This window comes from Salvia splendens, chromosome 12 (assembly GCF_004379255.2).
Source record: "Salvia splendens isolate huo1 chromosome 12, SspV2, whole genome shotgun sequence".
NCBI lineage: Eukaryota > Viridiplantae > Streptophyta > Magnoliopsida > Lamiales > Lamiaceae > Salvia > Salvia splendens.
Genome location: NC_056043.1, coordinates 6,176,418 through 6,199,320, shown reverse-complemented (window position 1 = coordinate 6,199,320; position 22,903 = coordinate 6,176,418). Strand labels below are relative to the sequence as shown.

The window sequence follows — 22,903 nt, the reverse complement described above, 5'->3', positions numbered from 1 at the left end:
AATGGTACCTAATCTTTCACTTTCGCACATAAATAGTACCTAATCTTTATTTTATATCGTTTTTGGTACTTATAAATCACATTTTTGGTACGTGATGCAATTTTCACCCCAAAATGCCCTCTAAACAAATACATTCTCCCATTTATGTTATAGAGGACACTTTGAGCTTACATACCAAAAGTGATACCATAATTATATCTTCTCTCATTCTCCTCACTCTTTATACTATTATTATTAATCAATATTAATATTACTCCCTCCGTCCTTGATTAATTGTCAATCTTTGACCGGGCACGTGTTTTTAGAAATGTAAAGAAAAATTGATTGAAAAAGTTAGTGGAATGTGGGACCCACTTTTTATATTGATTTTATAATAAAAAGTGAGTGAAGTGAGTTAGTGGAATGTGGGACCTACTTACCATTTATGGTAAAAATAAAGTGTGACAATTACTGAAGGACGGACCGAAATGGAAAAGAGTGACAAATAATCGGGGACGGAGGGAGTATTATTTTGATGTTATAAATTAATAAATAATTTATTTTTTAATATCATTCAAATATAATTAATTATAATTATAGTTATAATTATATTTAATTATTATAATAATATTATTATAATACTAATAACTAGTAGTAATTAATAACTAATTATAGTATAATTATTTGAATTATGAATCATATAATATTATATAATAATTATTATTATTATTATTATTTTATATTAAATTAATAACTAATCAATATAGTCATAATAAAAATTTAAAATCGTAAATTGTATTCATAATGATATAAAAGTTGAATATATTTAGTTAGGTGTTCAACCCTAAAATGAGTATAAAATAATTTAATATTATTCAATTGATTTAATTACTTTAAATAATTAGTTTAATTAGGTATTTTGTTCTTGATTTATATTATAAATGCAATTAGATGTATGTATAAAACACTAAAAAAGAAAGAAGAAAATAGAGGAAACATAAACTAAGGAGAAAAAAAAGAAAGGAAGATAAAATCCTAAAAAGAAAGAAGAAAATGAAGATAAAAGAAAGAAGAAGAAACTAAAGAAGAAAAAAGAATCACATGTTTGGTACTATTTAATTGAAATTTCCAAAAACATCCTCAATAACAAAAAAATAACATGTTTGGTACCTAATGTTATTTTTGTCACATGGTACCAAAAAAGATATAAAATAAAGATCAGGTATCATTTATGTGCGAAAGTGAAATATCAGTGACAAAAATGGTACCTTGTGACAAAAATAACTCTAGGTATCAAACATGTGATTTTTTTGTTATGGGGGATATTTTTGGAAATTTCAATTAAATAAGGAGTACCAAACATGTATTTTTTTTCTTTCTTTCTTATTTCTTTTTTTGTTCTTTAGTTTCTTCTTCTTTCTTTTTTCTTTATACATACATCTAATTGCAAAACACCTAATTAAATTAATTATTTAAAGTAATTAAATCAATTTAATATTTTTTATTAAATTATTTTATACTCATTTTAGAACTGAAATACTTAACTAAAAATATTCAACTCCTTATATCATTATGAATACAATTCACAATTTTATTTATTAAGATTATATTGATTAGTTATTAATTTAATATAAAATAATAATAATAATAATAATAATTATTATTATTATTATTATATAATATTATAAGGTTCATAATTTAAATAATTATACTATAATTATTTATTAATTACTTGTATTATAACAATACTATTATTATAATAATTAAATATAATTATAATTATAATTAAGTATATTTAAATAATATTAAAAAATTAATTGCTAATTATTAATGTATAATATGAAAATAATAATATTAATATTGATTAATAATAATAGTATAAAATGTGAGGAGAATGAGAGAATATATTTTTATAATATCACTCTTGGTACTAGTTTTGTGTATGCCCAAATTATCCTCTATGACACAAATGAGAAAATGTATTTGTTTAGAGGGTATTTTGGGATGAAAATCACACCAGGTACCAAAAATGTGATTTATAGGTACTAAAAATGATATAAAATAAAGATCATGTACCATTTACGTGGGAAAGTGAAAAATCATGTACCATTTATGTAGTTCACTCTTTTTAAAAAACTGATACCCAATACTCGATCCAAAACTGATTTCGAGTATCCAGTTCTGATTTTGAATTTGTTTTTTTTTCGAAAATTAACTACAGACTTTTAGAAATACAAACTTGTTGTTAGTATGACACTGCACTCATCTTAAAACAGAGGACACTGCACTCATTAAGATCAACTTATTTTTTAGCTGACTTTTAGAAATACAAACTTGTTGTTCTAACAGAGTATTCTCTTGGTGAATACTCAGCAAATTATATTTTATTATAGTTAGTAATACTCTGTTTTAACTAGTTATTAACTACATACACTGCACTCATCTTAAAACAGAGTATTCACCAAGAGAACAACACAATAAACTAAACTAAACTAAAATAAAATATAATTTGCTTCTGACACTGCCTAACAATATTAAGATCATATAGATTTAGCACACTACAGACCAATGCTCAAACTTGATTAGGACAAACTAATGCTAAAATTCAATTCTCCAACCACTTATATGGCCACACTTCCCATCAACCAAACACCAACCAAATATTTCAAGCACTGCTTACCGCAACCAATGATAACCTCTAGAACATATGATGGTAGAAGTTGAGCTAAACTCTATTATCAATAGCTATAACAGAGATGGAAAAGGGGAAAACAGATTGCAAGAGAGAATATAAAATATTAATTTTACTAAACCAAACTCAGTCTCGCTAGTCACACTGCATAACTAAAAGGAAATTTGAACATAGATACATCTGAACAAAGCCTCAAGTATTTGAAATTCAGAGCTAATTCATTACATATCCAAGCACCATATTTATCTAGGCAAATGCACCTCCGGTTTGGTGTAACATGGCGTCTATCTCATCACCATCCTCCATCTCCAGCTGAAAAGGCACAAGAACTAAAAGTCAGATTCCAGAAGAAAAAAAAAACACGAAAACTTGATCAATAAACAATACTATATGAATCTGACCTCATCAGGGGTCTGCTCTGCCCGGAGGCGACGCCCATCAAACAGAAAGGCAATGGAGCTAAATTCCACTGATTGCCGATCACAATAAGCATTCATAAGCTTCTTTAGCTGCGTGCTTCGTTTGATTCTGAAAAACACCTCATTTCCATCCTACACAACGAGTAAAGAAGTTACAACTGCAACAGTCTCTAGATCGGCCGGATATGGAACAGCTCCAACAAAACAAAAAAATGTCCAAATAATTGTAACCTAACAGCATAAATCCATAGTCCAACACACAAGATTTCAAACTCAAGAAAACTTGATCTCACACTAAATATAGTCATTATTAGTTTCAAATCCACTGCCGCAACCAAATCATGTGCTCCAAAACAATCAAATCAATGAACATCTACATATAAGCGATAAACAAACTAAAAAAACAACACCTACATATTAGCATAAACAAATAAACTTGCGGTTGGAAGAATCACTCTGGTTTTCAAGTCACAGACACATATCCTTTGAAAAATCGCTTGCCTAGTTCGGTGACAATTTACAAATTTTCTTATCAAAACGGCAGACATATAAAATTTAGGATTTAAAACATGAGAACCAAAACATCTACACCTTTTATCAACGCAGTTTCGGCAACATCACTAAAATCGTAACAACGAATCGGCAAAAAAAACAGCCAGAAATAATCTAAAGGTAGAAGTCAAAAAATAATCTAAATTTCACAAGTGACCAAATTCAAAACCCTAGGTCAAACGACTCAAATACAATAGCGAAAACCGAAATTAAACAGAGATACATAATCGAAAGGAGATAGAGGAGATGAACCTGGCCTTTGACTTTCAGATTGATGTGTCCAGCTTGATCACCACCGGGCTTCTTATCTTCCTCACCGGGAGTCGACATTTTTTTCCTCTCTTCAACTCAAAAGTGATGTTTGTTTGTGTTTATGGTTTTACTTCTGCCCTTTATATAATTTCTGAGGTAGGCGGAGAGTTTAGATTTGGGGATAATTATTTCTGCATCGACGCTTCACATGCGTTGCTTCTAATCCAACGGCTGGAATGCGTCGCACAGTATCAATTTATTATTCTGTTTTTTTCGAGTGCAAATTGCCGAATCTTATTCAGTTTTGGATTCAAAAATTCGTAGTTATCTCTCAGATTGGAAGTAGGGTTAGGGAAGGAGGATTTGATTTAGTATATATATAAAATAGTTGACAACTTGAAATGTAGTGCAGAAAGCAGATGGTTGGTGTTTCAACATGCATCCATGAAGTCTGGTGTTCAATACCTGTTGCACACGCGATTCCTTATTTAGTTTAGCTTACACAATTATTTTTTGTTTCTTTTAGGATTTTCACAACTAATCTGGGTAATTTCTGTTTAGTTTCATTTATGTAATTATTATTATGGTAAGATTATATGTTCTTTATAATCTAAGAGTAAAAAATACCACTCCCTAGCTTATAAATATGTGTATATATTATAGTAAATTTAATTTTTAAAGTTACGCTTTTATTTTTTAAAAATATATTCTTCAATTATTTTGATACCGACACTATTACTATATGTATCTTTAATTTATATTGCTCATTTTCAAATTATTATCTCTCTTTACCTATCTCTATCTCAGTTATGTATTGTTCAAGTCAGAATTGTTTCTATCGTGATTGACAATGAAAATACACAACAATTATTAAAAGTAGTTTGGACCCCCCAACATTAAAATCATGCGTCCGCCACTGCTCCATACGTTCCATAGTAATAGAGGCGTTTCTTTTTTGCATGGAGATTAAGAAAAATTGTATTAGGTGAGTTAAGTAAAGGGAGAGTAAAGTGGAAAATGAAAAAGGTAGAGAGAGTAAAGTGGTATGCAAAAATGTGTTGACTTTTACTTAAAAGGAAATGACTCTATTACTATGGAACGTACCAAAATGACAAAATGACTCTATTGCTATGGAATTGAGGGAGTAAATGATATTATTATTTTAATAGTCTAATCTATTTATAATTTCCTTGGTTTTAACCTTTACTTTATCAAAAATATTTGGTGACGGTTTTTTGGGATTCTTCCTGTTTTTTCAATTCACAATTTTTAATTATTCATCAACATAATAAACAAAATCATCCATTTAAACCATATCCTTCCATTATATTCCTTTGAATTGCAAAGATATACACAAGTATATATCCCATTGAGTTGAAATATGCATTCGACTAAAAGTTTAGAACCATAAATGTATGTTCATGTCAATTAGAGGTGCTTCTTCAGTTTTTTAAGTTCAGCAAATAAAGACCGTTAATCATATGATATGACTTATGAGTCATATGACATACAACCACTTGATTTAGTTTAAGTAAATGTTTGGTTTTTTTTGATAAAAAAATATAAAGGTTAAAAAATGATCTAACCTTTGGATTGCCAATTAACCCATAAATTGGCAGAGATTAGGCTACCCAACGCCCAACTATGCAAATAAATTGAATGACCTCCCTTATAGCATCTCCAAAGGAAAGAGTAAATGGAAATAAATTGAATGACCTCCCTTATAGCATCTCCAAGGGAAAGAGTAAATGGAAAGGTAAAGGGAAATGCCTATCATATTTACCCTTTCTTCAAAAAAAATCATGCTCCAATGGAAAGGGTATATGAGGAGGTATTATACCTTCTTTCATTTTGAGAATGTATCTTTACCTCTTCTTGGTAGAAAGGGTAAAATGTTAGTTATTTTTATTTGTCTTTTTAATTTACCTTCTTTCCTTGGAGTACATTACTTTTTAAGAAGGTATAATTACCTTTTTGAGAAGGTAAATGAGAAATATACCTTCTCAATTTACCTTTCTCCCTTGGATATAGCATCTCCAAGAGGAGAGGTAAATGGAGAGGTAAGTAATATAACTACCATATTTACCTTTTTTTATAAAAAATCATTCTCCAAGGGAAGAGGTATTTGAGAAGGTATTATACATTTTCATATTTGGAAGAGGTATCTTTACATCCCAATCAATGAAGAGGTAAAATCTTATAACTACCATATTTGTCTTCTTTTCATGAAAAACCATTCTCCAATGGGAGGGGTATTTGAGAAGGTATTACACTTTATGTTTTTTTAATTGTACTATTATTCTATTTTTAAAAAATAATTACCTTTCTATATACCTTTTCTCTTTAGAATGTATTATTTTTTAAAAGGGTATATTTCACTTTTTAAGAATGTAAATACATAATATACCTCTTTTATATACCTTCTCCTCCCTTGGATATGGTCTTAAATAAAGGAAAATAGAATGAATGAATTGCATTTGAATTGGATCGATGATTGGGCCTAGATATTTCTTTGCACAGATGGATCAATCTTACCAGTTGAAACCAAAGTAACACTACCATTTACCAGTTCATATTATGCAATTTGACTAAAAAAGACAATATACACCTATATAAATTGTGAATCACTACATTTTTATTAATTATTTCTTTATGTTTAAGATATCCAATATTCGTTAATTAATTAATCACATTTAGTTTAATTTAAATTTAATTTATTAAGAGTTTTCTAGTTCAAGCTGGTTATTTATTGTATTAGAAATGGATTCCAATTGACCAGAGTTAGTGGCGAAGCCACGTTGGGGCCAGGGGCTCCTGGTCCCCTCATCAATTTTCTTTGAACTATATATATTATATGTAAACAAAAGGTTTACGCGATGGCAATAGCGCAGTTGGCTTCGCCACCTACCAGAGTTGACGTACAAAATCTTAGTTTTATAGACCGCAAGTGAAAATAATCTTACTTGACATTAATCAGGACATGATTTAATACAATTACAATTCTAACACCTCAAGTCAAAACTAAATGCGTATTACTCAAATTATCAGGATTGAGTCTGGCTACAAAAACCATCACATATTGACAAACCAAAGTAAGTATAAAATTAATGATATATACTCAATGTTATGTAGTTAATTTAAAAATAATAATTTATGACATCTCATTTTTTAGTAATCAACATAATGTTACGAGACTTTAAGCTTCACACTACAATCTTTCAATGTTATAATGTAGCAATGTCTTCCTCATCAATATTTACATTGTAATCTTTCGCGATAGTTAGATTATTTTCTATTGTGAAGACACTATTGGCATAAACTAGTAGTACATGTTACATTTAGCAACCTTTTCTATGATTGTTAGAATACTTGCTACATTTAATTCAACGGACAAGATGCAACCAGCCTTTTTGACGATTATCTTATTTTTATCTTTTTTTTATATAACACTGAAATTTTGAGAAATCATATTACTTTAATAACATAATACTACTAATATAGTATTAGATAGGTAGCAATTAGCATCATCCAAAAGATTGAACACAATGAATGCAAAATTACAGAGAATACATCTTTTACGCCTATCTAGGCCAATTATACAAGCACCAATTTTTTTGTTGTTGGAAACCTTGCAACAAGATAATTAGTAAACGTGTACAAAGGTTAAAACGAGTTTTTTGGTAAACTTGATTTTTGATCAATAAAAAAGTATTAGCTCAGATGCAATTGCAATTTAAGCCCAGAGATAGAGCAGAAAGCGGTTAACCCAATGACCACTTAGCAAAGAAATCATAACAGCAATGAGTGATTCACCAGCTGGGAATCGAACCCAGGTCTGTACCGTGGCAGGGTACTATTCCACCACTAGACCACTGGTGCTAATTAATACATTGCATCTATAAAGGTCTATTTTACCAGAAATGGCTACAGGATGATTAAAATTTGAACCTTCAATTGCTATCTCAAAAAATGAATAATACAACAAATTATAGGACGAATATATTACAATATAAATTGTGACAGGCAAGATTTATATATAAATTGCTAACTTTATATATAAATTTCTAATTTGCTAATTAATCAATATAATGCATTAAAAATGTTAATACGATCACATTAAAATATCACTCTAAATTTGTATTGTGCTAATGTTTTAAATATCAATGTCAGCACAGTGCATTAAAATATCAACTAAGTTTATATTGACATTTCAATGTCATCGAGTTAACATTTTTAATGCACTGCATTGATAAGTTATCAAAGTTAGCAACGAAGCTCATTTTTATATATATAAAAATAGGGGCGTGTTATATTGCTAACTCTCTCTTAAATTGTTAACTACAACTAAATGATATGCATTGGATCATTAAATCAAGGGATAAGATTATTCATCTAAGAATATCAATACGATGCACAAAAAATGTCAATAGGGGTATTATTGTCAATTAACAAAAACATAGTTATAACCAACTTTTAAAAATTATCTCAAAACTTTAAATGATTATAACTATCTCAATTATATTATTTTTTTACACAAAATGTATCAAATTAAAGATAATTTTATAAGGTATCTAACGAGATCTCACTTGCATATGTTCCGATGTCAAAATTTAAAAAAAAGATTGAATTTTCTTATTTTTCGAGTACCAGATAAATGTCAACGTACCTATGATAATATGTCAACATAATGCATATACAATGTCAATATTAAATTATGTTGACATATGCAATTAATCGTGTTGATATGTTTAACACACTATATTGACATTTTGATCTACAACCCTAATTTAGTAGTTTTTCTTATCTTTTTAAATTTAAATAATAATAAAATAAAATTACACATGGCAATTTGTAGACCACTAGATCTCCACAAATCTTACAGCCTTAAATTAGTTGTAGTTAGTAATTAGGGAGTGAGTTAGCAATTCATCACTCCCTTATAAAAATAATAATGATGATTCTCATTAAAAATTGTAACTTTCGTTGACCTTGGTCCATGATTTTTGAAACTTTGAATATAAAAAATTTCTAACTATTTTTTCAATTGTCCCACAGCGGTGAAAATTGAAAATAACATGACAAAATTAACATGATTGGACAATATAACGATTTGTTTTGAAAAATGACTTCATTACAAAGTTTTATATGAAACAATGTGATTTTATATCATACATCAATTTTGGGAGAATTTTGAAATATTAAAAAAATTTATAGTTGATTTTACAGAAGATTAACCACAGTTTAATACTCCCTCCGTCTCACGTTACTTGAGACGTTTCTTTTCGGCATGAGATTTAAGAACGTTGTGTTTAGTGAGTTAAATAAAGTAGATGAGAGAATAAAGTAAGAGAAAGAGTAAAATAGGTGAGATTAAATGTTTTATTTTTAGCCAAAAAATAGAAATGACTCAAGTAACTTGGGTCAACCCAAAAAGGAATACAACTCAAGTAACTTGGGACGGAGGGAGTATTGCAAAACAAAATCATGTCACTTTTCGACCAACTAAAATCCTAATTTCTACAAAATAATAACGATAAACAAACTAGAACATTTACCCAAATTTCTACCGATGAAAAATTACTTCATCCTCTTCTTTCAATCAACACAACTGCGGGATATGAGGACATTAAAATTACCAATTTCGGAATTTGGTTTTCTTCTCATCTCTTCACATTGTTGAAATACCCAAATGGTAACAATCCATATCTGATTAAGTCTTGGATGAAGTTGTGGATGTAATCTTGCCATCCAAACATGGGCTTAATCATCTTTGGTCTCAAATCAATCCATCCTAACGGGCCCATAGTTGTGTACCAAAAAAGGGCTAACCAGGATCTGATTAGTGAAACATTCGAAAAGTTGCTGCTTTTCAAAGCTACAATAGAGCCACTACCCATCTAACTCTTTTACCTCTTTTCCAGACACAAATTACATACTTCTACTCCATTAGAAAAAGCTGATCAAACCTAGCACTGTCTGCATTTGATGTTCACTGCTTAATATATGTCCATTATCCCCCCAACTGTTCATATTATTGAAAGCATAATATGACTTCTAATGAATGTCATATCTATAATCTTTAAATAAGGCACATCTTAACTACCAAAGGAATGCTTACTTTTGGCCAGACTCCCATCAACCAGATAGTAACCCAATATTTCTCCTAAAACAGATGATGATATAAATTGAGCTAAGTTCTTATCATCGAAAGCTATAGAGAGATTAAACGGGGGAAAACAGAGCATAAAGCATAATCAATCTAGCAAGTTATATAACAGGATATGTGTGTAAGGATATGTGAACACAGATACATCCTGATAAAGCCTCAAGTAATTTGGTAACTAGAGTTAATTCATAATACATATCCAAGCACCATACTCATCTAAGAAAATGCACCTCCAGTCTGGTGTAACATTGCGTCTATCTCATCACCATCCTCCATCTCCAGCTGCAAAGCCACAAGAACTACAAGTCAAGACTCCAAAGAAAACAAGAAAACTTAAGCAATTACAACAGATGTGTTAGTTTGGACATAAAAGGAGATCCGAATCAAGAAAACAAGACCTCATCCGGAGTCTGCTCGACCCGGAGGCGACGCCCATCAAACAGAAAGGCAATGGAGCTAAAATCTACTGATTGCCTGTCACAATAAGCATTCATAAGCTTCTTCAGCTGCGTGCTTCGTTTGATTCTGAAAAATACCTCATTTCCATCCTACACAAGCCGATTTAACGAAGTTATATCGGTAGCATGCTTCAAAAAAACACATGTGTACCGTAATCCAACACACAAGATTTAAAATTCAAAAAAATTATCTCACATAATCTATAGAGATCCTTCCTATAGAAAATTGCCCTCAATACCACAATCAAATCCTATGATGTAAAAGCGAGAGAGAAACAAACTTCTAGTTGCGAGAATCACAAAAACTCTTACATTCTCAAGTTAACCTTTTGTGTTTGATATATGCTGTTAGAATTCCCCCTTTTCTCCTTACAAGTACAAAATTTTCCATACAATAACCCAAAAAACAAAAAAAGGAATATCTACACCTTAATCAACGCAATTTCGCCCCATCACCCCCGATCGTAGTTATGAATCGGTAAAAGAAGCAGCCAGAAAGAAGAGATTCGTAAGAAAAAAGTAAAACTTAATTTAAAACCCTAGAGCAATCAAACGATTTTAAAAACATAATAATATGAACCAAATAAAAGTATGAGGTATAATTGAAAGCAGATAGAGGAGATGAACCTGGCCTTTGACTTTGAGATTGATGTGTCCGGCTTGATCACCACCGGGCTTCTTATCTTCCTCACCGGGAGTAGACATTGTCAAGTCTCAGACGCCGCCGTTTCACTCTCTATGCGAAATGATTTGCATTTCTTGTTCCACTTTCCCTTTTAACTTGCGATTTCACCCGACCCGTTTCGCTTTCTGAATTTACCAGATATACTATAAATTATACTCCAAAGGGTAAATTAGAGGGATTAACATTGTTAATTATCATTATTGTAAGACATAAATAATTAAATATCTTTGCTTAAATAGGGACTATTTTGTAATCCTATTTTAATTTTAATTTTTATTTAATTTTGAACCATACAATATTTTGTGCTTAGCTACTAATAATATAAAAAAAACGTTAATAAAATCAAAATCTTCTTCCAATTTGGTTATAATCCAATCAGTGTAAACCGTGATTCTAAAAAAAAGCCAAAGCCTTTTTATTATTATAATTATTTTTTATATACACTCTGTTTGATTGATTTTTAATACTACACATTATCTTGAACACGCATATTAAAAAATTGCAAAAAATCGTAACTATGTGTGCTAACTGCTGCTAAATATGGAATATCTAATTCTACACAGCGAATTAATGTCCATCATATAATTCACTTTCATTCTTATCATAAAAAATTTGAACGTAATTATAATTCGTGCTAATCTTGATTCTTGTGAATATTAGATAAATATCTACGTTTTTGGATATAGATATTTAATTACTTTGATATTAATAACTTGATTCATCCTTTTCTAAATTAACATAAATATCGGTAAAAGAGATAGTATAAGTAGTACTTCCTCGAATAAGAGTTTTATTTTTCCATTTTAGTCCGTCTGCGAATAGGAGTCTCGGTTTAGTTTTACCATAAATGGTAATAGGGTCTCACCTTCCACTAACTCATTTCATTTATATTTCATTTAAAATTAATATATACAAGTGAGACCTCTATTTCACTAACTTTTTTCTACCCACTTTTCTTAACATTTCTTAAAATCCGTGTCGCTAAAAAATAAGACTTCTAATGGTGGACGGAAAGAGTGTAAAAATCATGGATTAAATATGCCCGGTCAATGGATTTTGACCAAATAATAAATGTGACGAGACATTTAATTTTGTGAAATTAAATGACATAGCGTGGATCTACATTTTACGTAGGTAAATGTAGTATATTCACTTTCTCAAATCCGATTTCCGGTGAGTGAGAAATAGTGGATTAAAGTTGGGCATAATTAGCTTTTAATTAAAGCTTGGAGATGGAGCTTAGGGAATAATTAACTAGTGTTAATTATCCCACATTGGAGGATTAACACATCTTTAATGTGTATAAATTAAGTGACTTTATGTTACTTAATAATTATAGTGGACCAAGATGGGTGAAAGAGCCCACACGCGCGCACACGCGCGCGCCGCCGCCGCCGCCCGCCCGCCCGAGCCCGTGCTCGCGCTCGCGGTCGCGGGCCGCGGGCCCGGGCCCGAGCCCGATCCCGATCCCGATCTTGATCTTGATCTTGATCTTGATCTTGGCAATTGGTCTTTGGGCTTGGTGCTTGGCCCAAACTATTCTTTTTGGACCACCGCCGAGTCAGCAATCCAAGTGGCTTGACACGTCGTCAAGCGAGGCACAGTCACGGGTGCTGCATTGTCTTTCTGTCGAAGCTCTGCCCTCTCCCTGCATTGTCTTTCTGTCGAAGCTCTGCCCTCTCCTCCATCTCGTTCGCCGGAGCTCTGCTGATTGCGGTGCTGCATCAGAAGAGACGTAGCCGTTTTACCTTTGGGGACGACACGCCAAACCGAGAGCACTACCGGGGCGTATCTCGTCTTGCGGGAAGAGGCCTCCTCGACTCGGCTGTCATAGCATACTGGTTTAGTTGTTTCATTTTCGTTGTAACTTCAGTTCATTTTTGTATTCCTTCTTTTGGGTTGTATTACGCCCGGTTTTGTTATCTTGTAATCCCAGAAACCAACAATCGCAAGACGAGATAACTTGCCTTTGAAGGAATTTGGACTTCTAAACTGAACTAAAACTTTCGAAATATTAACACCTTTTGCTGGAGATGTCGACGGAATCCAACACTGCTGCTGCCAATGCCACCGCCGCCATTCCCTCCACCATGGCGACCTCTGGACCGGTCAACACTTCATCGGCTCCCTCGATGATGCCAACTCCCGGCTTCCCAGCCGCTTCATCCACCGTCCCTTGGGTTTGGGACAACCCCTTCGGGGCGTCCATTGGTTCCACCTTTGGTGGTTCGGTTGGTTCCACTTTTAGTGGTTCCTTCGGATCCTTTAATGGATCGGGTGTTGGTGCCTTCGGGCTCAATACTGGTGTTGGATCTTCCGGGATCAACACGAATGTGGGGGGCACTATGCCCAACACGAACATGGGGGGCTCTATGCCCAACCAAGTTGTTGGCTCCTTCGGGGGCAACGGAATTGGTTCCTTCCAAGGACCAACTGCGGCACCTTTGGCACCAAGAATGATGCCACCTGCCGAGAAACCACCAAAGTTTGGAGGATCTGACTTCAAGCGGTGGTATCAAAAGATGTTGTTCTACTTGACAACATTGGGCGTCGCCAACTTCCTCACGGAGAACGAGCCGCCCGCGCCAAGCGACCAAGAGACTAGGCTCGAAGTCATGGCGGACTATGAAGCTTGGAGAAAAGGGGATTATCTATGTAAAAACTTTATTTTAAGTGCATTAGATGATAGCCTCTATAATGTATACTCCAATGTAACCACATCTAAACAAATGTGGGAAAGCCTAGAGAAGAAATATAGCATAGACAATGCTGCAGGGACTGAACAGGTTGTAGCATCCAAGTTTATGGACTACAAGATGGTCGACTCTCGACCCATCATGGAGCAAGTCCAAGAGCTCCAAATGATCATCCACTCCTTAGTGGCTGAAGGGATGACCTTGCCCGATAAGTTCCTAAGGTGCACGATCATTGACAAGCTCCCTCCAAGTTGGAAGGACTTCAAGAGTTATCTCAAGCACAAGCGAAAGCAGATGACCCTTGAAGACTTGATCGTGAAGTTGCGCATTGAGGCCGACGTGCGCAAAAGTGATCAAAAGGCTAAGGGCTTCACCCCAAATGAAGCCAAAGCCAACCTGTTGGAGCGGGGCGGTCCCTCCAACAAACGCCCTCGCCCAAACCGTCCAAACGACAAAGGGAAGGGAAAGCAGCCTTCAAAGAAGTTTGAAGGCGACTGCTACAAGTGTGGCAAACCAGGCCACTTTGCTAAAGACTGCCGCAGCAAGAAGAAGAAGCCGGCAGCCCACGTCGTTGAGAAGGAGTTCAAGGACTGGGATGAGAACGACCTCATTGCAGTGGTCACTGAAGAGGTTAACCTTGTTGATAACAAGGGAGGCTGGTACATCGACACCGGCGCTACTGCTCATGTTTGCTCCGACAGGAGCAAGTTTGCCTCCTACACTGCTGTTGAAGGGAGGAAGATCAACATGGGGAATCAAGCATCGTCCGAAGTCCTCGGCGTTGGCAACGTGATTCTCATGATGACGTCTGGCCTAACTATCACTTTGAAGGATGTGCTGCATGTCCCGGACATCCGCAAGAACCTAGTGTCAGGATCAATACTAGTTAATAAAGGGTTTAAACTTGTATTTGAGTCCGATAGGTTTGTCTTGTATAAGTTTGGAAAATCCATCGGAAAAGGTTATGTAACCGATGGGCTTTTCAAGCTTAGTGTAGCAACTCGAAGTGTTGCGAAGTCATTGGCCAATAAGAATAAAGCATCTACTTCCTCTTATTTGATTGAGTCTTCAAATTTGTGGCATTGTAGATTGGGACATGTAAATTCAAAAGCCATTAAAAGATTAGTAAATTTAGATTTACTAAAGGCTAATGAATTGGATATCCAAGATAAATGTGAAATTTGTCTTGAAGCAAAAATGACTAAGTTGCCGTTTCACTCGGTTGAACGAAGCACAAAACCCCTTGAATTAATTCACACGGATGTATGTGATTTAAAGATGTTGCAAACTAGAGGTGGTAAAAAGTACTTTATCACTTTCATAGATGATTGCACAAGATATTGCTACATTTATCTTTTAAGAAGCAAAGATGAAGCAATAGAGGCGTTCAAAAATTATAAGAACGAAGTTGAGAATCAACTTGGTTGTAAAATCAAAATGATTCGAAGCGATAGAAGAGGCGAATATGTAGCCCCGTTTGAGGAGTTATGCAACGCAAGTGGTATAATTCATCAAACAACGGCTCCATATTCACCACAATCTAATGGTGTTGCAGAACGCAAGAATCGAACTCTAAAAGAGATGATGAATGCACTGCTACTCAGTTCAGGATTACCACATAACATGTGGGGGGAAGCTGTTTTGACAGCAAACTATATCTTGAATAAAATCCCTCTCAAAGGAAAAGATGTTACTCCTTATGAGTTGTGGAAGGGAAGGAAGCCATCCTACAAATACCTCAAAGTGTGGGGGTGTTTGGCAAAGGTGATGGTTCCTCCGCCCAAAGAAGTTACAATCGGACCTAAGACGGTTGATTGCATCTTCATTGGATATGCACTTAACAGTAGTGCATATCGATTTGTTGTTCACAAGTCTGAAATATCGACTATCACAGTAGGAACAACAATTGAGTCGAGGAATGCTGTATTTCTCGAAAATACCTTTCCTTGCAAAGATAAGGAAAAGGTATCAACCAATTCTGAGACAAGAATTGAAGAAGCCACTAGTTCTAAACAAGTGGAAGAAGAAGCCACTAGTTCTAAATCAACAGATGCGGAACCTGAATCGCGCAAGCGTGCAAGGCCCGATCCAAAAGATACAGTACTAAGACGTGGTAATAGAGTCAGAACACCAAAAACTTTTGGTCCTGACTACATTGCTTTCATGTTGGATGAAGAACCAACATCGATAAAAGTAGCCTTTGCTGGCCCAGACGGGCTGCATTGGAGAGAAGCTGTTCAAAGCGAAATTGATTCAATTTTGCTAAACCACACATGGGTGTTGGTTGATTTGCCCGAAGGTGCTAAACCTTTAGGATGCAAATGGGTTCTTAAAAGAAAGTTTAAGGCCGATGGAACAGTTGATAAGTATAAAGCCCGATTAGTAGTAAAGGGTTTTAAACAAAAAGAAGGACATGACTTCTTCGATACCTATTCACCTGTAACAAGGATTACATCTATCCGGGTGCTTCTCGTTATTGCTGCATTGCACAATCTCGAGATTCATCAAATGGATGTAAAGACCGCGTTTCTGAATGGTGAACTAGAAGACGAAATCTACATGGATTAACCCGAAGGGTTTGTAGTACCTGGACAAGAGAAAAAGGTATGCAAGCTCGTGAAATCCCTATATGGATTGAAACAAGCGCCATTGCAATGGCACTTGAAGTTTGATAATGTGATGTTATCAAATGGGTTTAAAATCAACGAGTGCGACAAATGTGTCTACATCAAGAGCACTAATAACGGTCATGTTATAGTGTGTCTCTACGTTGATGATATGTTAATCTTGGGTAGCAACACTCAAGTAATTAACGATACAAAGGCCATGTTAAAGAGAAACTTTGACATGAAAGACATGGGTCTAGCCGATGTAATTCTTGGAATGAAGATTCTAAGAACGAATGATGGAATCATCTTAACACAATCACATTATGTTGAGAAGATATTGAATAAATTCAAAGCCTATGATGGCGCGCCGGTTAAGACTCCAATTGAACTCGACGTTCACTTGAGCAAAAACAAAGGCGAGCCCGTTGCACAAGAAGAGTATGCACGGGTCATCGGGTGCATTATGTACTTGACTAATTGCACTCGACCTGACATTGCTTGTGCCGTGAACAAGTTAAGTCGTTACACGAGCAATCCAAGCAAAGAGCATTGGAGAGCTCTTGTGAGGGTTTTGAGATATTTAAAACACACTCAAAATCTTGGGCTACACTTCTCGAGATACCCCTCGGTGCTTGAAGGGTACTGTGATGCCAATTGGATATCCGATAATAGAGACTCACTTTCAACAAGTGGATATGTCTTTACTATTGGGGGTGGTGCTGTATCGTGGAAATCCACAAAACAGACCTGTATAGCCCGATCAACAATGGAATCGGAGTTCATTGCCTTGGATAAGGCTGGTGAGGAAGCCGAGTGGCTTAAGAACTTCCTTGAAGACATTCCATGTTGGTCTAAGCCAGTGCCACCAGTGCTGATTCACTGCGATAGCCAAGCGGCTATTGGAAGGGCAAACAATGGTTTCTATAACGGTAAGTCTCGACATATACGTCGACGACATAACACCGTGAGACATTTGATCACAACAGGGGTGATCACAATTGACTATGTGAAGTCAATAGATAATCTAGCGGATCCGCTAACCAAAGGGTTAAACCGTGATCAAATGAATAAGTTGCTAGAGGGAATGGGTTTGAAATCCACAAACTAAAGAATTGTCATAGTGGTAACCCAACCATGATGACTGGAGATCCCAAGAACTTGGTTCAAAGGGACAACTAAGCTATGAGAGTTCATGGAAAAACACTCAAACTATATCTATTCCCTAGAGAGCAATAGAGTGTTGGAGAACTTGCCTCGTGGTAAAGGCTAAGTCTATGACTTTTAATGGTTCTTAAGGATCTCAAAGAGATGGAATTCTCAAAGAGACCAAGTATGGCAAGGTACTTGACTAAGAATCACCTATGTAAGTGCGAAGTGTGGTCGCTTCATAAAAAAACGCACTTATGAATCCAAAGTGGTGTCCAAGACCGCAATGGACACAAAACGTGAGAACGGATGAGGTTGAGGTGTTTAAGTGTTAACACCATTGTCTCGGTGCACGCCGTGGGGGATTAGTTCAAAGCATCGCGCTACTAAGCCGCCTGTGTATCCGATGGTGTCGACTATGGAGGGTTCAAAGTCAACAACTACCTATCCTTATGCTTATATACCTCGCGAGGGTTGAGCTTGTGTCTACATGCATATGCATTCGGCTATTTCCACTCATGTGGGGGATTGTAAAAATCATGGATTAAATATGCCCGGTCAATGGATTTTGACCAAATAATAAATGTGACGAGACATTTAATTTTGTGAAATTAAATGACATAGCGTCGATCTACATTTTACGTAGGTAAATGTAGTATATTCACTTTCTCAAATCCGATTTCCGGTGAGTGAGAAATAGTGGATTAAAGTTGGGCATAATTAGCTTTTAATTAAAGCTTGGAGATGGAGCTTAGGGAATAATTAACTAGTGTTAATTATCCCACATTGGAGGATTAACACATCTTTAATGTGTATAAATTAAGTGACTTTATGTTACTTAATAATTATAGTGGACCAAGATGGGTGAAAGAGCCCACACGCGCGCACACGCGCGCGCCGCCGCCGCCGCCCGCCCGCCCGAGCCCGAGCCCGTGCCCGTGCCCGTGCCCGTGCCCGTGCCCGTGCTCGTGCTCGTGCTCGCGCTCGCGGTCGCGGGCCTCGGGCCTGGGCCCGGGCCCGAGCCCGATCCTGATCTTGATCTTGATCTTGATCTTGATCTTGATCTTGGACTTGGACTTGGACTTGGATCTTGGCAATTGGTCTTTGGGCTTGGTGCTTGGCCCAAACTATTCTTTTTGGACCACCGCCGAGTCAGCAATCCAAGTGGCTTGACACGTCGTCAAGCGAGGCACAGTCACGGTTGCCACGTGAGAAATCCACACGCTCCACACACGGGTGGCACATTACAGCCACACGCCTGTAACCGACGTCGGTTACGTTTTTGCCATGATGAGCCTTCAATGGCTGGTTGACCCTGCATGGTGGTTAGCCTATAAATAGGCTAGCCATACCACTGCATTAGGACACACACCTACAAGCATTCTCTGCATAAGCTCTCTCCCTCTCCCTGCATTGTCTTTCTGTCGAAGCTCTGCCCTCTCCTCCATCTCGTTCGCCGGAGCTCTGCTGATTGCGGTGCTGCATCAGAAGAGACGTAGCCGTTTTACCTTTGGGGACGACACGCCAAACCGAGAGCACTACCGGGGCGTATCTCGTCTTGCGGGAAGAGGCCTCCTCGACTCGGCTGTCATAGCATACTGGTTTAGTTGTTTCATTTTCGTTGTAACTTCAGTTCATTTTTGTATTCCTTCTTTTGGGTTGTATTACGCCCGGTTTTGTTATCTTGTAATCCCAGAAACCAACAAAGAGTAGTAATTATGAAAAAAATATAAGGACAGACATAGAAGTATTGTGTCAATAATCTAATTCTTTTGCAAAATGTTTTACACATTTTTTATACGATTGCACTTGTGTAACAAAATAATACCTTGAGCTAGTGCTCGATATTATAAAATAATATTAAGATATAATCTAAGATTAAGTTGTGAGATTATTTTAATTGGAGATGACTGATTATGACTAATTATCACATGATTATCTATTTAAAATTTAGCTGTGGGATTCAATCTCATAAACAAAGCACATTACATATTTATTCCTGAGATACAATCTTTAAAACTGAACAACATTACTCAATGAAACTTAATGATCAACATTACCAAGCTCAATGAAACTTAATGATCAACATTAAAATTGGCTATGCATATGAATTATTTCAAGGTGATTGGTCATAACAAAAGTTAGGAATGACAATTAGATATGCTTAACGAGTTTGGGGCCAATTTTATTCGGATTGCATCATGCTAATCCGATAGAAATTTTATCGAATTTTTAATCCTCTAACGTTCAAATTTCAGGCAAATTGGGGCATATGTAGAGGCTAACAGTGATAGTTAATCTTTATATATTATAAGAATTCAATATTATAATATAATATATAAATATATACAAAAATTAAATATGTAAATTATAAGTGTGACATCATAAAACTTAAGGTGTAAAACATTTTTAAAAAACTTCAAAGTGAATGCATAATTACTCTATTGGATAATAAGAACAATTATTTATATTTGAATATTTAACTGAGACCATTTTTAATTATACTTAAATTCAAACAAAATTAAAAATTATTAGTATAAAATTAAAAACTATGATATTAGAATGGAAAAGAAGAAAATTATTCACAACTTAAGTCTTAACATGGTAACTCTGAAGAGACCCAACTTTATTGGTAAGATAATTCTTGTATATCAAATACGTCAGAGATTCTAGTCATCAAGTGGTAAATGAAAATTCATTATTGATCTTTATAAAAGAAAAATAAAATGAGAAACCGAATGAATCGAGAATTGAATAGTTAAATTAGGGATACAAACAGAAGTAGCCTGTAGTCATATTAAGACAAACGGTATTGGTAAGTACATCATATCCAAAAAAAAAAAACTCATAAAATCTCACAACCAATAAAGCCTCTCTTTATTTGTAGTATGGAAGGGCCGATCTTGTAGGGAATGTTGATACCACATTGGGCTGGGAGGCCGGTGAATCTGGCGATGCTGATGGAGCTCGAAGCAACATATACATATGATCTCAGGCAGATGCAGACACTCTGTTTATCTGGCATCGTCTTAGCAGAGCCAAAGATAGCCTTTATGCCATCGCAACACCCCCTGACCCTAAAGCACGTTGTCCCTTCAAATAGGGGATGCATGGGCCCATGTAAGAAAACACCTCGCCGCACGTTATCGCGGCCTCACTTGGCGTAGCAACGGCCGCGATCAATGCGGCCGCAATGAGCACCGTACCGATCAACTTCATCACACCGCCCGTATCTTGTTTCAATTACAAATGCTTGATTGATTGGAATCCTACTTTTAGATTGAGAGTGCGATGTGTTTGTGCTTGAAGGTGTAGTGTTTATAATTATAGTGTGGGATTAGGCATGCACAAACCGAACCGGACCGGCAGTTAACAGCCGGTTCATAATCTGGAACCAGAATCGGTGCGGCGGTTCCAAACCGCCGGACGGTTCAGCGGTTCAAACGGTCTGGTTCAGGTTCAACGAAATGCGAAACCGGAACCGCCGATTCCAAACAGCCGGTTCAACGATTAAACCGGCGGTTCAACCGAAATTTTAAAAAATATATTTTTATTTATAAAAATTGATTTTTATATTTAAAAAACAAATTTTACAAATAAATGAATACAAGAAATTCATAATAGCCCATATATATTTGATGGGCTTGCGAATTTAAGAAACCATTCTAGGTTGTTTCTCTTTCATAGAAACATCCTTGAATATTTTTTGTTTCACTTTCAATGTGGGACAAAATATGTTGAAGTTTATTTTATAACTACATGTTTGGATCATTCATTCATCTTTTTCCAATGTGGGATACAAAACTTTCTTTTGTTTTCTACTTTTCTTTATTTTTTACTACATTTTATTATTCACTAACTTTATCTTTATTTTTGTTATGATTCTTTTTCTAAGACAAATTTATAGATAATATTAGCATCAACTAGAATAGTTTAATTAAATTTGTATGTTGCATGTTGCTAATAATTTGTATATTTATAGAATGTGGACGTGTTCAAATAATTGGATTTAAATGTAAGTATGTTGCTAATTTTTCTCAATATATTGATTAAAATGTGAAAAAACAACAATTAATATAATTGGTATAATAATGATAAAATAGATAACTAAAGAATGATATGTTTAGGGGTATAATATAGTTTATATATTTATATATTAGTAGTAGACTAATAGTATGATTTCGTATAATAGTTGTTATTCTAATAGATGTAGTATAATTTAAATAAATAAAATTATTATTTGTGAATATATTCTTGATAGATAAGAATAAACACTTATTGAGTAATATGATTTGTATATAGATAAATAATTATTCATATTATAGTCATCGCTAGATTAATACAATTTGTATAATAATTATTCTCTTAATGTGTATAATGATATTTATTAGTTAACATACACATAAACTTATAAACAAACAAATCGATAATGATAAAGAATTAAAAAATAATACTTTATGTAATTATATTTGTTGTTAAATTATAATAATAGAAGATAGTCAAGATATAAACTAATATAAACAAAGATGATGGAGATGTATCATGTAGTTATAAATAAAGAGTTTTATCTCACATTGAAAGAAAGAGCAACACATCCAAGAACATGTAGCTATAAAAGGGAATCATCCAAATACACTCTTTTTTCAACCCAAAGGCTCAAGTCCAACATTAAGTGTAAATTGTAACTTATAAGTTGTGACTTGTAGTCTCGTTGAAATAAACACTAAAACGAGAAGAAGAAAAAATTTACGAACCGCCGAACCGGCCTGGAACCGGCGGTTTAGGCCAAAAACCGGCGGTTTTGAACCGCCGGGGACCTTTGTGGGCCGGTTCAGGTTCAGGGAAATCTTGAACCGTGAACCGCCGGTTCCGAACCAGAACCGGCGGTTTTTGAACCGTGTGCATGCCTAGTGTGGGATTTTATGAAATTACTTATTCATTTCGGACGTGTAAGTTGTTGGCCAGGTGGACTATAACTAATGGAGTAATTGAATATAGGGATATACTAATATGCTAACTAATTTTAAAGTTACAACGTACATCCAATCTTGTGCTGCTACGTGGCACGAAACATGCAATATTGTAAACACTAAAATGCAATATACATTTGTAGAAGTTATAAATAGATTTCGGCAGATTGCATTTTAATTATAGACATATTGCATTTTTTTATTGTTGTTGCATTTTAGATATAGACTGTTTAATTTGCATTTTATATATGGACGGATTGCATTTATATATAGTTTATT

General features: G+C 34.8%; 2 protein-coding genes across 2 annotated transcripts; both read right to left on the bottom strand.

Moving 5' to 3' along the window:
• Positions 1–2,755: 2,755 nt before the first annotated feature.
• On the bottom strand, positions 2,756–4,051 carry LOC121759392 (small ubiquitin-related modifier 2-like). Its single transcript, XM_042154954.1, has 3 exons — positions 3,895–4,051; positions 3,073–3,222; positions 2,756–2,983 (listed from the first exon to the last, which is right to left on the bottom strand). The coding sequence occupies exons 1-3, from the start codon at positions 3,970–3,972 to the stop codon at positions 2,918–2,920; spliced, it is 294 nt and encodes a 97-aa protein (XP_042010888.1). The 5' UTR covers positions 3,973–4,051; the 3' UTR covers positions 2,756–2,917.
• Positions 4,052–10,138: 6,087 nt separating this feature from the next.
• On the bottom strand, positions 10,139–11,302 carry LOC121757015 (small ubiquitin-related modifier 2-like). The gene is made up of 3 exons (XM_042152475.1): positions 11,146–11,302; positions 10,459–10,608; positions 10,139–10,342 (listed from the first exon to the last, which is right to left on the bottom strand). Exons 1-3 carry the CDS (start codon positions 11,221–11,223, stop codon positions 10,277–10,279), a joined length of 294 nt encoding a protein of 97 aa, XP_042008409.1. The 5' UTR covers positions 11,224–11,302; the 3' UTR covers positions 10,139–10,276.
• Between the last annotated feature and the right edge of the window lie 11,601 nt (positions 11,303–22,903).